General features: G+C 46.2%; 1 protein-coding gene across 3 annotated transcripts in view; it reads left to right on the top strand.

The window, feature by feature from the left end:
* Nucleotides 1-16,434, top strand: part of Slc24a4 (solute carrier family 24 member 4) — a 153,201-nt gene that overhangs the window by 121,878 nt on the left and 14,889 nt on the right. For all 3 annotated transcript variants that reach the window (XM_008821722.3, XM_029557967.1, XM_008821723.3), the window contains one exon: nt 588-792. In XM_008821722.3, the coding sequence (XP_008819944.1) occupies nt 588-792 (205 nt within the window). The remainder of the gene's footprint in view (nt 1-587; nt 793-16,434) is intronic.

Below are 16,434 nucleotides of genomic sequence, written 5' to 3'. Positions count from 1 at the left end.
CCTCCCCCTCCCCCCTCCTTTTTTCTTTCATAGATAGGGTCTCCTGTAGTCCAAGCTACCGTCAAATTCACTAGATACCTGAAGGGGATCAAACAGTAGGCAAACACTCCACCAACTGAGTTACATTCTCAGCCCTGTTAATTTCATAAAGTGTGGCCTCTGTTCATGCCCAAATTCAGAGAACCCCATAGGCCAAGCAAGGGAGACCACCCAGGCTGGAGTGGAACAGCAGCTGCCTTTGTCATTAGCCACAGCAAGGTGGAAAGAGAGAAGAGGTGGGTTTGGTGACTGGCCTTGAGGAACACACTCAGGCATGGAATGAGAGTTTGAGGGGTGATCTGGGGCCGACATCTCAGTAAGATGTTCAGCATCATTAGTTGGTGAAGAAAGGCAGATTGAAACCAGATTCCACAGTCACATACCCAGAGTGGCTCAAGTGGAAGGGACCAACTACATACGGCAAGTGTTGGCAAGAAGGAAAGACTGCTGACAGGCGTTGTCAAGAACTGGGCGACTAGAACAAAGAAAGCAGTCGTGTGACTCTGTGTAACCCGCCTTGGCGTCTGTCTTGCCTCCTGTCCCCTCAGAGGCAGAGGCTGATCAACTCTGCCAATGGTGTAAGCAGCAAACCACTGCAGAACGGAAGACATGAAAGCATTGAGAACGGGAACGTTCCTGTAGAAAACCCTGAAGACCCACAACAGGATCAGGAGCAGCAGCCACCACCACAGCCTCCACCCCCAGAGCCAGAGTCCGTGGAGACGGTCTTCCTGTCCCCCTTCTCTATGCCTGGTGAGTCCTGGGTGCTGGCCCTCCAGCCAGGCTCCTGTGGGTGCCATTGAGACCACGCTCAGGCCTTTAGGATGGAGGCCCTGACCCTGGGGTGGTAGAGGACTGGAACAGAGGGCCGACATTGGGTCACTGGGGTGATTAGGGGCACTGGATATCTTTCAATAGTACAGGTAAGAGCTGGGTAGGTGCAGACACCGCTGAGTGTGGTAGAGCCTGGGGGCCGGAGACAGGCCAGCTGGCACTTGGGAAGCACCAGCAGCCTCTAGTGACCACACCTGAATGCTGAAGGCAGCTGGTCTGTCTGGAAATAAGAAAAAGCCATCTAACAATTCTGTTCCTATGGGGTGGGGGGCAGAATGAGAATGAGTGTGTTATGCACAGGCCGGAGGAGATTATCATCATGTGTCCTGCTGTGTCACTCTCCACCCTATTCCCATGAGGCAGGATCTCTCACTGAGCCTGGAGCTAGGGATAGTGTCCAGCAAGCCCCAGTGACCCTCTCTCGTCTCTGCTCCCCACAGTGCTGGGTTTACAAGCACGCACACAACTACACCTGACCTTTTACGTGGGTACTGGAGATTCAAACTCGAGTCCTCCTGCTTGCGCAGCAAGCACATTTACCTGATGAGCCATCTCTGCAGCCCTCAGCGGACATTCTCACCCATCAAGGGCAGGACACTCTGCCCACATATGGCCTCATTTCGAGGATTATCCTAAGGCTACAACTGCTCCTTACACAATTATACCTTACATATTTGAATGCTAGCTCCTCCCATAAATAGCCAGGTCAGAGGACAACGCTGCCTCAGGCCCTTCCATCTCAACTTGGAGTCTACCCTGTCATCTGGCCCAGTGTCATCTGACTGTTAACTCTTTGCTGACCTCACCTGTTCTCCCTCCCACCCACTGTGCTCCAGCCACACTGGCCTTCTTAGTACCATTCCTAAAGCACACAGGAATGCACTTACCTCAGGACCTCTGCACTGCTTTTGCTGGAATGCACTTGCTCTAGTTATCCGTATGATTCGTGTTGCTGTATCAATGTGGCCTCCCGGGCTACTTTATTCTAAATGTTTTATATAAATATAATACAAGTATATTTATCTTGAGTGTCTCCCTCCACAAAGCTGTCAGTTGCTTGGGGTAGGCATCTTTGCCTGTTTCACTTACTTTTGTATCCCAGCACTGTGTCTGCACACATAGATAGCTGTTGAATGAATGGACTCAAAAGAGTTCGCATGTAAGAGGCTCCCAGAATCTACCCTGTTTGTGTTCACTATACCCAGCCTTCTGTGAACTCTCTGTTGTCCTGTGTGGGAGACAGAGTCTTAAGCATTGGGCCCCATTCCTGGGTATTCTTTCCTAATGCCCACCATCCTGAGAGGCAACAGAACTCTAGAACTTTCTAATTCAAAGCTTCATGTTTTTCTAAAAAGAATTCCGTGCTTCACATTTGACTCACTTGAACGCCTGGTTTGGCCCCATCTCTGTAGAGATACTGCTGCTCTAAGTACCTAGCCTAGGCCTGTCAATCTGGGACCCTTGGCTGCTGTGCTGTGCCTAGAGATGCAGGCTCTCTTTGGGACCATGGACTTCCCTGGAGTTTCTAAACTGGAGAGCCTATGTGGTATGTGCCTTCACCACTCAAGGGCGCATCCTTAAACTCAGGGCCTAACTCTAAGCCTGGAGCAGGGCCTAAAGTTCTCATGGATATTCATGCTTCTCTGGAGGAATAAAGGATTCAGCCAGGTTAGCAGTTGCCATCCCTGGTCAGCACCTTTATTCTACACTAAGGACAGACTCAGAAAATGAAACGTGTCTCCTTACTACAGTCTCAGAGGAGCTCAGCTCTGGCGCTCAGCCTCCCAAGGCTTCCTTTGCCAATTGGAAGGCCAAGGGAATTGGTGTCTGGGCCACCTCTGATGCCACCCTGGAGCTCTGTGAAGATACATGCTGCACTTAGCCAGCTTGGCTGGCCAGGTTGAAGGCTGTACTGAACTTAATAGCTATTGGCTCTGAGCCATCTGGGATCCTGAAAGCCAGAAGGAGGGGTCTTCTTCAAACTCAGAGTTCCCACACTGAGATCCCTGATTGGATCCACTGGTGAGGGGGACATCCCCAGAGCAGGATCTTGGGAGGGCTGAAGAACCAGGATGGGCCCTGGGTTCATAAGCAGTAGGGACATGGGCCTTGGGTTACAGCTTTTTGTCATCCTGCCATCAGTCCCATTCCTTTCCAGCTGTGCTAAGTCAGGAGATACAGGGCTATGGTCATCAAAGGACCAAGGCCAGGGAGGGCTGGAGCAGGGCCATAGCAAGGGAGACACAGTCTGGGTCCTGTAGATGGAACAGCAGTGGTGACTATCCCCTGGTGATCTATGTACATGGTCTCCAATTCTGTAAGGCAAATGTGAGCAGTCCTAAGTCACAGATATGGGCCCTCGTAGTACCCAGCTGCCACCTTCCACTGGTTATTTCATTGATATCCTCATCCCAATACAACTATCCAGAGGAATGCTGGAAAACCAGACAAGGATTGACTCTTGCTTTGTAAAGCCCTTTGGCAGAATGACTTGTTTTCTGTTTCCTACAGACCTGGAGTGTGGCAGGAGTGTGTGGGCATCCTCTAGGACCTGCCTGCCTAGAGGACCAGGACCTGGGGCACCTCAGGGATGTAGTCTTGGGGTGGGTCACTTCATAGGATGGTGTCACCCCTGGCTTCCAGCCCAGTGGCCTGCTGGGGGTCCTCTGCCCTTTTCCTGTAGTTGGCCCACCTTCTTTCTTAGCTCCAGGATGTCCTTGGGTGAGGCCTTAACCTAGCCGAGGCCAGCAGCTTCCTCGGCTTCCTCTTAGTGCCAGCTCTGTGCTCAGGAACCAGCCTCTTCCTGTATCCAGGGAAAACCCCCTTTGTGTAGCAGATGTGTTTATAGGATTGCCCTTGGAAACCACAATCCTTTCCTCCTCAGGAGCAGAGCAGCAGTGGAAACAGTGCTAGGTGGTGGCTGTTCCTTTAGGTGTGGACAGTGGCCTGAGCCAGAGGAGGTGGAGGCCATTGGAAGCCAAGGTTCACAGGCGGTTAGAGCAAGCCAGTGATCCCCACACCCATGGCCCCATTCTGGGCTTTCAGGGCCATCTTTCAGCTTGGTTGTGATTCTGTCTTCATTAGGGTCTGGGGCCTATGGCAGCTCTGAGCTGTCGTTTAGAGGTGCATGAATGTAGCTGTTCTCCCCAGCTAGACCAGGAGAGAGAAGGAATAACAGAGGTCGGGGCCTTTGGAAAAGGAGGAGGCTGTCCCCTAGGCCAGCCGGGAACCAGTAAGGCTACATCAAGCGCTCAAGGAATGGGCATTGGTCACATCCATGTTAATGCTTCTCTGTTGCTGGGGACAGGCTAGGGCCAGCTCTGGAGTCCAGGGCCTTGCCTCTGGCCATGTCTTGCTTCAGTACTGTGACCCTGAGCCAGCTACTCTTCCTCTTTGACTGTTCCTTATCCACACAGGAGGATGCTGGCACTTGCTTCCTGGGGGTTGGTCTGAAGGGTTCATATGGTAATATCACCAGGTCTCTATACTGTCTATACAATAGGTGCTCAGAAGGGTTCTGGTGGACCTCTTTGTGCTTCAGTTACATGGTATCTGCTCTAATCAGTGTCCATCTGCCCCTGCTTGAACCACAGGTAGTGTTCTAGAAGAGTCACAGGTGCTGGAATTTCTGTGGGCCTGGAGTTAAGTGGGGGAATTGCCTGTACTGAGCGCCTGATATGTGCCAGGCACTGGGCTACAGGCAGTTTGGAGATACAATGATTCTCCAAGTTGGTGAGTATCAGGGCACTAGACCTTATTCTGGCCTTGGAGCTCCAGGAGGAGCAGGGCAGGCCATGATCACTGCTCCTAGGAACTTCATGCTTGCCAGGCTAATCTGAGCAGATGAACACATGATGTGTTTTGTATCATACCTGTCTGGTCTGTAGCCCAGGGCCACCTGCGGCCTAGGATAGCTATGATTTCATCAAACACCAAATCTTAAGCTTACCTAAAACATTTTTGAGACTTTTTTGTGGTAACAACTTGTAGCAATCTACCTCACCTAGACCAGGCAGAATCTGGGGTAGGAATGTCCAAGCTGTCCCCTGACTTGTGTTCACCTGGTCTCATCCTGGATTGCTCTTCCTTCTCATGGTCCCCAGAGGCTGGAGTGAGGCCTTCTGTGGAGGAGGAGGAAGATATTTGCCTCCAATGGAAAGTAGGATCTACAGCCCTGGCTTTGCCCTAAGCAGTAAGCCAGTGACTGTGGGTGCCAGACATGCTAGGGAAAACCCCTGATGTGAGTTGATTGCTTGTGGTAGGTTATGGTTTAAGGTCTCCTTCGAGTCCATGGGGGCCACCCTGCAAACAGAACCTTTCTCTTCCTCCCCACAATCACGTTGTACCTACTAGGATGGGACCTTGCTGTCTCATTATTATGTCCATCAACATCTACTAGGGATTTGTTACATACCAGCTGCTACATGAACCAGAATTCCTATAGTGCTCTGAATCTCTCTCCAACGGTTCTGGAGGCTGGAAGTCTGAGATCAGGGTGTTCACATGGTTGGGCTCCAATAAGGGCTGTCCTCCTGGATTACAGGTGCTGCCCACTCCAACTTGTTATATACTCAGCTGATCTTTGTTCATTATATGCACCTGAGGAAGTACATGCTCAAATTCTCTTCTTGCATGCGTGTGTGCGTGTGTGTGTGCGTGCGTGCATGCTTTCCATGCTTCACCTTGTTTTTTGATACAGGATCTCTCACTAGCCTATAGGCTTGCTGATTCAGCTAGGCTGACTGACCAGAAAGCCCCTGTCTCCACCTCCCTAGTGCTGGAATTACAAGTATGCACCACCACACTTGGCCTTTTTTATGTGGGTTCTGGGGATCGAACCCGGGTCTTCATGCATGCATGTCAAGCTCTTTACTGACTGAGCATCTCCCCAAGCCCTTCTTCCTGTAGTCTTATGAGAGCATTGAACCTGAATTACTTCCCAGATGCCCTATCTCCAAATACAGTCATTGGGGGTTAGGGCTTCAACAATCAGTTGAAGTAGCAGAGGGCACTGTTCGGTCCATAACTTGATCTCTAGGGGCTTCTGTGCATTGTGCTTCATTCTAAGAGTTGTTCAGTTAGGTCACACCACAATAGGAAGTAAGGTGGTGAGCCTCCCTGTTTTACAGAGAAAGAAAGGAAGTTCAGAGAGGTGACTGCCTGTGGTCACCCAGTGACTAAACAGAAACCAGGGTTTCCACCTGAGCAGCCCATGTTAATGACTCTGATACCCTGTCTACAGTGTACTTCCATGTAGTCTTCACAACCACCTTGTGAAGAGTGCTATCATCCTCCCCAGCCTACAGAGGGGGAAACTGAGGCTCAGAGAAGCAATGGTATTCTTGAGTCACATGGTCCTTACATGGGCTTCCCAAACTACTAAATATCATTGTTGGGAAGCAGGATACAGCCCACAGCCTCCACTGTCACATAACAGGGGAGTGGTCTCAGAGATCAGCTCATTGCACAGACACTTTGGTTTCATAGAAGTCCAGACCCTAGGAGTCTCTTAGGACAATTGCAGGAGGTGAAATGCATTGAGCGCTCACTCAGCCAGGCAGGGTGTTTTGCACATGCTCAGTTACTCATTCCTCATGAAACTCCTGGGAGGAAAGTACCATTACATAACGGCTCCCATTTTATATTTGGTTGTCCAAGGCCATGAAGGTTGGTGTTGGGGAACAGTGTTGTATCCCAGTCAGTGGGTTCTTAGTCTCTCCATTAGGAGCCAGGAGGAACTGGGTCGCCTTTGTCCAGGGTGCGAGTGTCTCCCCTGCTAACACACAGATTCCATATAACATGCTGTATGCATAAACTGGGATGGATGGATGTGCAGATCTTGTGCACTGTCTTGGATGGGGTCATTAAGTGCTCTCTCTCTCTCTCCCCCCCCTCTGTTATAATGAAGCCCTGTAATAATGAGAGGCATTGGAAGGTATCCTTATTCTACCCACACCCTGTCTTCCTCAGTTCAGTGGAGCTGTTGAGAACTGCGCTACTGGGAAGAGAAAGGCCTTTGGGTTCTTCTAAACCCAGTAGCCTGTGCCGCTGGGATGGAACTCTGTAGAACTCCCAGGACTGCCTCCTTTGGTCTGGGAAACCTTAACTGCAGCTGCTGGATTGTTTACATGTGTAGCTCCACCAAGCATTACATCTGTCCAGGTCCCAGAGATTCACAGCACTTACTGTCGGAATGAACTTGCTCTTGCCTTGATCATGGGAGCCACTGGAGGCATTGCACACTCAATGAACAGCTTCGAAATCAGGGCCAGAACTTAAAGGAAGCATCCTTGTCAGTCACGCTTTGCACCCCTGAGGCATCAGCTCACAGACCAGTTAGAAGAAAATTCTAGCTGAGCACTTTTATTCTTGAATACAAGAACTGCGTTGAGATACAGCTCACACCTTTAAGCTGTGCAGTTCAGTGGCTTTTAGTACATTCACAAAGTTGTGCAACTAGCACCACAGTCAATGTTAGGATATTTTCATTTTCCCCAGATAAACTGTATAACCATAGCAGTTGTTCCTCCAGCCCCTGGCAATAGCTAATCCACTTAACATCTTTTCGAGTTGATTTAGTCTGCCCACGTTGTGTAGATGAAGTGCAACATTCACCTCTTATGAGCATCTTCTTTCCCTTAGCATTGTGTGGTCCAGGTTTACACAGATTGTTATATGCATCATGCTTTTTCATTTTTGTGAACACACCACAGTTGGGTAGACATTTGGCCTGTTCCTTCTTTGGGGCTAAGAGATTTAATTAATAATTTGCAATGCTGGGGTCCAGACTCGGGCCCTTGTGCATGGTAGGCACTGAGCTACATCCCCAGTCCTAGAAGTGGTTGTTCAAAGACCTAACAGAGCCTCATGTAAAAGGAGGCTCAGGGTTTTTTTTTTATCTTGATGAAAATAATAATTCTCTGAGTTATCTGTGATCGGCAGCAAATAGTCTTTGAATATTACAGTTTAAAGGGAAACTGGGAATTTGTAGAATAGATTTCAAAGTGAGAAATTGGTTTGCCCAAGAGGAAGTCTCCACCAGGCCCACCTAGGCATCCTGCTACTTGTCTGGGAAATCCATTCCCTAGACCCCCTGCCCCTTCAACCTGGCCAGCACAGCACTTGCTGGGATACCAGAGACTGTGTCCAGGAGCCCTCACCTTTTCCATGATGCCCAAGACTGGCAACAGAAGTCAAACAGGTTCCCTTTGGCCAGAAGGGGCTGCTAAAAGGAAGCTTGCAGGGCAGTGCTCAGTGCTCTGGTAAATACAACACCCCCTACTCCCAGCATGCTTTGTGCTCACCCACTCAAAACCACAGAAAGGTGGCCCCACCTCACCTCACTTCTGCTTTTCAGATTGGGGAACCTCCTGGGAAGCCGGAAACTTGGAGTCTGGATGTTGCTGCTTTTAGCTTTCTTTGCAGTCTCTGTACACACCCAGGAAAGAGGTTGCCACAAGGGATGCTGAGGGCCACTGTAGCACTCCAGGGTGCATAGGGTCTTGGTGAAGTCAGAAGCAATAAAAACACCTCACTGGTAATGCAACGCAGAGGAGAGGTGAGAGGAGGTCTGTGGAACCTAGAAGGCTGGAGAGTGGTGGGAGCGATGGGCTCTAGCTTCAGAGCAACAGCAGTCCTCACCTAGTGGGCCCCAGTGCCAGATCAGCATCTCACTCACATCTATACTTGGAATCTGCAGGTGGCCCTGATGCAGGGCTGACAGATTCATCTTTCCTGATGAGGAATCTAGGATGGGAGAAGCCTCATGTAGCTGAGTAAGAACCAAGGTCAGGGTTGGCACCCAGGTCTGTCTGTTCCTAAGTTGCCTTCTGGCTGGCTTCCCTGTTGAATGCAGTGAAGAAGGTAGGGAATGTAGGAAGGGAGGGCCAGCATCTAGATCTATGGCTGGTAAACTTTGCCAAGAGGGCAGGGAAGGACCAGTAGTAGCAGTTCCCTTTGGAGTTTCTCAGACCTGGCCTCTGCTTAACCCCTCCTGGGGCATCTGAACTCAAGGCAAGGCCTTCAAAAGCAGAGCCATGTACATGGATGCCCAGTTTTCTTCAGTCTGCCCAGGGATCCTTGAGGAAGTGGGCAGGGATTGGTCAGTACTGTCCCACAGATGAGGATGCAGAGGCTCAGAGAGGTCAAAGATCCACTCAGTGCCACCAAGTTTATAGTGACAGTCCAGGATGGTTCTGTCCTTCCTGCTAAAAGCCATGAGGTTCATGAGAGGGACACAAGACTGTTCATAACTTGGGTGGGTCGTCTTTAATTAATTTCTATATTATGTACACAAATGTTTGCCTATATGTATGTAAGTGCACCACATGCACGCAATGCACATAGAGGCCAGAAGAGGGCATTGGATCCCCTGGAGAGCCTGGAGATCAGAAACTATCTCCTGGTGTCTAAGATGCTTAAGTAAGTCATTGAATTAAACCAAACCTGTTTAATGACCTGTCAAATGGGGAGAATACCTATGACCAAAAGCTGATATGAAAAACAGTATTTGTGAACACAGTCTATAAAATATGGGGCACAACACAAATGTTGGATGATGACAAGATGGCATTCATTAATCCTTCCTTGACAGCACTGACCTGCCTCCTGTGTCTCTGTCCCTCCACACAAAAGCCAGCTGAGGCCACCAATAGAGAACAAGGCCCTATTTGTGGCTTTACCGCTTCTTTTCTGTGAGATTTGGGACGATTCTTTAGCTTTCATGAGACATGGGTTCCCATTATATAAAATGGAGTTTACCAAGTGAGATTTATCCCAGGAATGCCAGTTTGAGTCAACATGTAAGATTAGTCAATATTGCCAGGCCTGGTGGCACAGGCCTGTAATCCCAGTTTCTTGGGAGGCTGAGGCAGGAAGACCTCAAGTTTAAGATCTGCCTTGGCTACAAAGTAAGTTCAAGGGCCAGCCTGGGCAACTCAGTGAAACCCTCTCTCAAAACAAAAAGTAAAAAGATGACTGGAGGTACAGCTTAGCGATAGACTGCTTGCCTATCATGCATGAGACCCTAATTTCATATGAGAGAGAGAGAGAGAGAGAGAGAGAGAGAGAGAGAGAGAGAGAGAGATTATTAGTTAATGTAATATAGTCCAGGATCAACACCCTTTTTTGGTTAAAATTTTATTTAAAAAGCATTTAGACTAGAAGCTAAACTTCAACCTAATAGCAAAGGACAGCAACAAAAGACCCACTATGAGCTTCATGCTTAACGATGAAAGACTGAAGGCTTTCCTCTAAGATCAGAAACAAGACAAAGATATTGCTTATACCACTTCTCAGTGTTTTGCAGGCAGCTCTGACCAGGTCAAAAAAACAGGAAAAATAAGAGTTTCCAGATTGGAAAAGAAAATGTAAAACTTCCTGGTTTTGCCAGTGACATGATCTTGCATATATAAAAGTCTAATGAGTACACATACAAACTTATTAGAATTCATAAATTTTCAGTACATAAGATCTATACAAAATTCAGTTTGGGTTCTATAATGACCAGTTTTTCTGGAAGTGACATTAAGAAAATTTCTTTTATAATCATAAGGCAAAGTTTGAATGTGACAGATCTTTCTCAGCACAGCTGTGTGTGACAGGAGGACCTAGGTGTGCTGGATACTCACAGTCACCAAGATCAACCTGGGACAGTCGATCTTAAGTTCACTGTCTCATACCAGTGGAGATTAATGATGCAAACACTTGAAGAGTAAGGTGAACACAAACTTAATGTGAGGGAATTACAGAAAAGTGAGAAATTAATAAAAGGTGTGGAGGCTCCCAAGATACAAAAATTTAGTAAAAAAGAAAACTAAAGCTTTCAGCATGCATAGAGCCATTTCTCCAGTCCCAAAGCCACAGTTGTTTAAAAAGAATGGGTCTAAGGGCTGGAGAGATGGCTCAGCAGCTAAGAGCACTGGTGGTTCTTGCAGAATACCTGGGTTCAAATCCCAGCAGCCACATGGCAGCTAACAACTGTCCGTAACTCCAGTCCCAGGGGATCTGACAGCCTCTTCTGACTTCCATGGCATTGAACAACACGAGTGTATTTACCTACATGCAGGCAATACATGCATACACATAAAATTAAAATAATAAAAAAAATTTTTAATGAGTTAATGCTCCTACTTTATACCACCAACAAGGTCAACTCAACATGAAAAATGTAACAGTTTAAAATGTATAACTCTTAGAAGAAATCATAGATATTCATGACTTTTAATTAGATAATAGAGTGCCACTGAAAACAAGAAAAAAATATCTTGAACTTTACTAAAATTTAAAACTTTTATGATTCATAGGACATTATCAAGAAAGTTTTTTTAAAACCTGCAAAATGAGAGAAAACATTTGCAATTCATGTCCAATGGCAGCCAGGACTGAAAACTGGGCTTGGGGCTAGAGAGTGCATGCCTTTAATCCTAGGTAGATTTCTGTGAGATCGAGGCCAGCCTGGTCTACAGCCCAATGAGTCCTAGGCCAAGGGGGGCTACAGGGAGACCCTGTCTTTAAGAAAGAAAATGAAAACTGAGCTTAGTGATGCAGCACTCAAGAGGCTAAAAGAGGATTTCAAAGTCAAGGCCAGCCTGGACTACTTGGCAAGACCTTGTGCCAAAAATAAAAGCAATGATATGCTGCTTCACACCCACTAGTGCGGCTGAAATCAAAGGAGAGAGAGAATACAAATATTAACCAGGAGGCAGGGGAATACGAAGTTTGTACATTGTTGGTAGGAAAGTAGACCAACAGTTCCTCAAAGAGTTAAACAGTGACCATATGACCCGGCAGTTCATTTCATGAAGAGACATGAAAATACATGTCCATACAAACACTTGTATTCACTGTGCTTGACAACACTATTCAGAAGCCCAGAAGCAGAAACAACTTGAATATTCATTAAGTGATGGATATGTAAGCATGATATGATTCAGTCAAGGCTGGGCATATAGTTCAGTAGAACACTTGCCTGGCACATACTGGACATTGGGTTCAGCACTGCCAAAAACAAAGCATGATGATATAGTGGAAGACTCTTCTGCCGTGAGAAGGCATATGATATTAATTGGCACGTGTTCCATGCACTTTGGGAACATTATACTAAGGGAAAGAAGTCAGACCCAAAGGATACATCACGACTCTTCTTAGATGAAGTGTGCAGGATAATCAAATCTAAAGATCTGCAAACAAGTGCATGGTTCCCAGAGGCTGGCTTGGGTGGAAAGCACTATTAACAAGCACAGCTTTCTACTGGGGGTGATGGGAATCATCTAGAATGTGACTATACTGGGGTGGTTATATAAGCTCTTGAATGCTACTTGAACACTTTAAATGGATGACTTTCTTATGTGGTAATTTTATTTCAAGTGTTTTCAAACGAACTTAATCTAGAATGTGGTTCTCAAAATATGGTCCAGGGACTAGCAGCCTAAGCAGCCGCTGGGAACTAATTAGAACTGGTTAGCTTCTCCACAGGCCGAGGTGGGAGAAATCAGGAGTTTGAGGCCAACATAGTGAAGATCCAGTCTCTTAAAAAATGCAGATTCTCAGACCCCCCACCCCAATCCAGACCTTCCAAAGCTTTAGTTCTCTAACTCCAGGGACCATGAGAATCTCTCCATCAGCCAGGGACACAGCCCTTGCCCCAGGACCACAAGTTAACCACTTTCTTAATTGGAGTGTCTCTAATTAGTTAACCATCCAAATTAATCTGAGGTTTTCATCAGCAACTACATCTGTTCTTTTCCCTCCAGCATGATTAGCCATCTGTTTTGTTACAGTTGACTTTAAATACTTTTTGTCACTTAATTAAATCATAATGTTCTACTTCAAGAAGTCAGAGACCTAGTAGAAGAGAAAACAACAGCCCCCATCTTCTCCTCAGTGTGGGGCCATCCATCACAGTCTGTGAGAATGTGTCTCCATGATGGTGCATGGGATGAGATGAGGTGGGCACTGGGAGGGACTTCTAGTAGCACTGGGGTGGCTGTCCTTTGGGGGATGAGACTTCTACCACTGGACCACCAATGTTCTTTAGGGTGAACATCCCATCAGCCTGTGTCCTCACAACCTATTTTTATTATTTCTTGGTGGTGTGTGTTTATAATCCTAGTGCCTGGAGACAAGAAAATCACTGGGGCTCACTGGCCAACCAGCCCAGCTGAATGGGTGAACCCCAGATCCCAGTGAGAAAATCCTGTCACAAAAAAGCAAGGTGGATGGTTCCTGAGGAATGACAATGGAGGTTGACCTCTGGCCTCCACCCACACACACAAACACACAACTGGTTTCACAGAATATTATGTGACTATTATAACTTTCACTATGTATAACTCCAATATTTTCTATTTCTTTTTTAAGAAAATGCTGCTTGTATGTCACTAAAGTGATTTCCTAATCCAGTAGCGTATGACATCCCATAGTTGAAAACCATCGCAGTAGACAACAGGGTCCTTGAGAGCCCTGTTTCCTAGGAAACCAATGGTGGGTGGTGATAATGCTAACCGCCTAGGTGGGGCCGAAATGCTGATGGATGTCAAACAATATGCAAAGCCCATACCAGCAAAAGGACAAATGCCTGATGCAATGTGGGGTCTGTGAAATGAGAAATGTATCCTTCAGTGTGTATCTGCAAAGAGATTCCTGGGTATTAGATGGACAGAGTCCCAGTTCCAAAAACTGAATCCTCATCCCATGTATGGAGTTTTAGATTAATTCTGGCAATACCCCCAGCAGCTCAGATGAGTTCAGATATGGCTAGAAAGAGAAGAGCCTGGCATTTTAGACAAACCATGGGACAGGAGCCTTTCTGCTGTTTGTGACGGGCTTGCCATGTACTGAGGGGTACCTGATAAAGAAATCCAGGAAACGGATGTTTTCCTGTGTGGCATCTGGATGGATACCCAGCTGGCTTGCTGATTCCAAGCTAACCACATTCTCTTCACTCATTATTGTAAGCAGCTTGGGTGATGTCTTTAAGTAAATGTACTTTATTGTAATTATTTAGGAAATTAAGAAGCACACATGAACAGTTGTAAAGTGAACTAGTGCCAACCTGCTTTGAAATGTAAAAGATGGAGATATAATTCATATGCCATAAATTGGACCCTAATAGCACAAATCAGTGTTTTTCTTGCTATATTCACAGATCTGTGTGACCATCATCAATATGTAATTCAAGAATATTTATATTTTTAAAAACCCATACCCACACCAAAGACTCCTAGTTCCTCCCCACCCGCCATCCTGATGACCACTAGTCTCCTTTCTGTCTCTGGAAGCTCCCCATTCTGGACTTGTCATCTGCATGAATTCTAACACAGTGCCACATTTATGCCTGGCTTCCCTCCCCATCATAATCATCACAAGGTCCCTCCATATTGGAGCACCTATCAGCATTGTATTTCTTATGGAGAAACTTCCATTGCACTGACATACCACATCGGACTTATCTGTTCATCATTGGAGTTTTAGTTGGATTGTTTCCATTTGGGGCTATTCTGAAGAATTCTACTGTGAGCATTTAAGTCCGAGTTTTTGTACCTACCTATGTCTTCATCCCTCTGGACATATAAGGCAGAATATAATCCTGAGTCATGTGGCAACTCTGCTTAACTCTGAGGAACTGTCAGATTGTTTTCTAAGCAGTCTACAAACTTTACATTCACACTACCAGTATGTGAGGGTTCCCACTGTTCCATGGCTTCGCCAATGTTGTTTTGGGTTTTTTTTTTGTTTTTTTTTTAATTTTTTTTTATTTTATGTGTATGCATGTATTGCCTGCGTGTAGGTAAGTGCACCCATGTCGTACAATGCCTGCAGAGGACAGAAGAGGCTGTCAGAGCCCCTGGAATTGGAGTTATAGACAGTTGTTAGCTGCTATGTGACTTATGGGATTCAAACCCAGGTCTTCTGCAAGAACAACCAGTGTTCTTAACTGCTGAGCCATCTCTCCAGCCCCCGCCAACGTTGTTTTATTATAGTCATACTGATGGGTATAGTGTAATTGAATCATGTTTTGTTTTGTTTTTTGATTCAGGGTCTCTCTGTAGCTGTGGCTGGCCTGGAGCTTGCTATATAGACCAGGCTGGCCTCCATCTCACAGTGCTGGAATTAAAGGCATATGCTACCTCCCCTGCTAAATCACTAAAGATTTTAGTTTTCTTTTGGGGAGGGGGAGGTGCAGGGGGTTGAGAAAGAATCTCCCTGTAGCCCCAGCTGGCCTGGAACTTGTTATGTAAACTAGGCTGGCCTTGATGTGACAGACATCTACCGGCCTCTACCTCCTGAGTACTGGGATTAAAGGTGTGCACCACCATGTGTAAGTTTTTAATCTTGATAAGATCCAATGTTTTTGTTACTATTGCAGCTGCACGTAACTTTGGTGTCATTTAAGAAACTTTGTCTGACCTAAGGTCATAAAAGGTTGGGCTCATGTTTTCTTCTTGGAGTTTTCAGCTGTGATGCTTCCATTGAGCTCTTTAATCATTTACGTTTTACTTCACTTTTATGTATGGTGTGAGGTTGCGGACCATTCATTCCTTTGTGTGTGTCCCCAGCTTTCTCTGCATCTGTTGAAAAGGCTGCTCCTTTCCCTACTGAACTGTCTTGGTACCTTTGTCAATTATCAATTGGCCTTAGATGTATGAGTTTATTTCTGAACTTTAAATTCTACTCCATCCTATGTCAGTAGCCTAGTTTCTTTTTAAAAATTATTATTTTTATTTTATGTGTATGAGTGTATTGTTTGCATGAATGGAAGTACACCCGTGTTATGCAATGCCTGTGAAGGTCAGAAGAGGACGTTGGAGCCCCTGGAACTGGAGTTACAGACAGCTGTTAGCCACCATGTGGGTGCTGGGACTTGAACCTGGCCAGGTCCTCTGCAAGAGCAGCTAGTGCCCTTAACTCTGAGCCATCTCTCCAGCCCTGCCTAGTTTCTTGGTTATTCTAGCTTTGTACTAAACTTAAAAGTCTGAGTGTGTGAGTTATCCAGCTTGTTCCTTTTTCAAGATTATTTTGGTTAGTCTGGGTCCTTTGCATTTCCATAGGAATTTTGGGATTGACTTGCCAATTTCAGCACAGAAGTGAGCTGGGATTTTGAAAAGTACTAGATCAACTTGAGGAATGTTATCTTAATAGTAAGCATTTTAATGTATAAGCGGGATGCTCTCCCATTTATTCAGACCTCCTTTCATTTCTTTCAGGAGCATTTTCACCACACACATCTTACACTTTTTAAGTACAATGTAAGGGGTTTTTGTTGGTTTTTTTTCTTTGAAGGGAAATTTTTTTTGGTCTTTTTGAGACAAGGTCTCCCTGTAGCCCCAGCTGGCTTGGAACTCACAGAGATCTGCCTGCCTTTGCCTCCTGGGTGCTGGGATTACACCCGGCTTTGATTGACTTTTAAGGCAATCCAAGTCAACTTTAGTAGTTTATCTTTGCAGGGTTTTGTTCGTTTCACCTACATTGTCAAATTTGTTGGTTCACATTGTTTATAGTGTTGCCTAATTATGTTTATAAGAAGTGTAGTAATATCCCTCTTTCATTCCTGAATCTATT

Source organism: Nannospalax galili, unplaced genomic scaffold, assembly GCF_000622305.1.
Source record: "Nannospalax galili isolate Female #2095 unplaced genomic scaffold, S.galili_v1.0 scaffold107, whole genome shotgun sequence".
Classification (NCBI taxonomy): Eukaryota; Metazoa; Chordata; class Mammalia; order Rodentia; family Spalacidae; genus Nannospalax; species Nannospalax galili.
The sequence above is the reverse complement of the archived record's forward strand: the minus strand, read 5'-3'. Positions and strand labels throughout refer to the sequence as shown.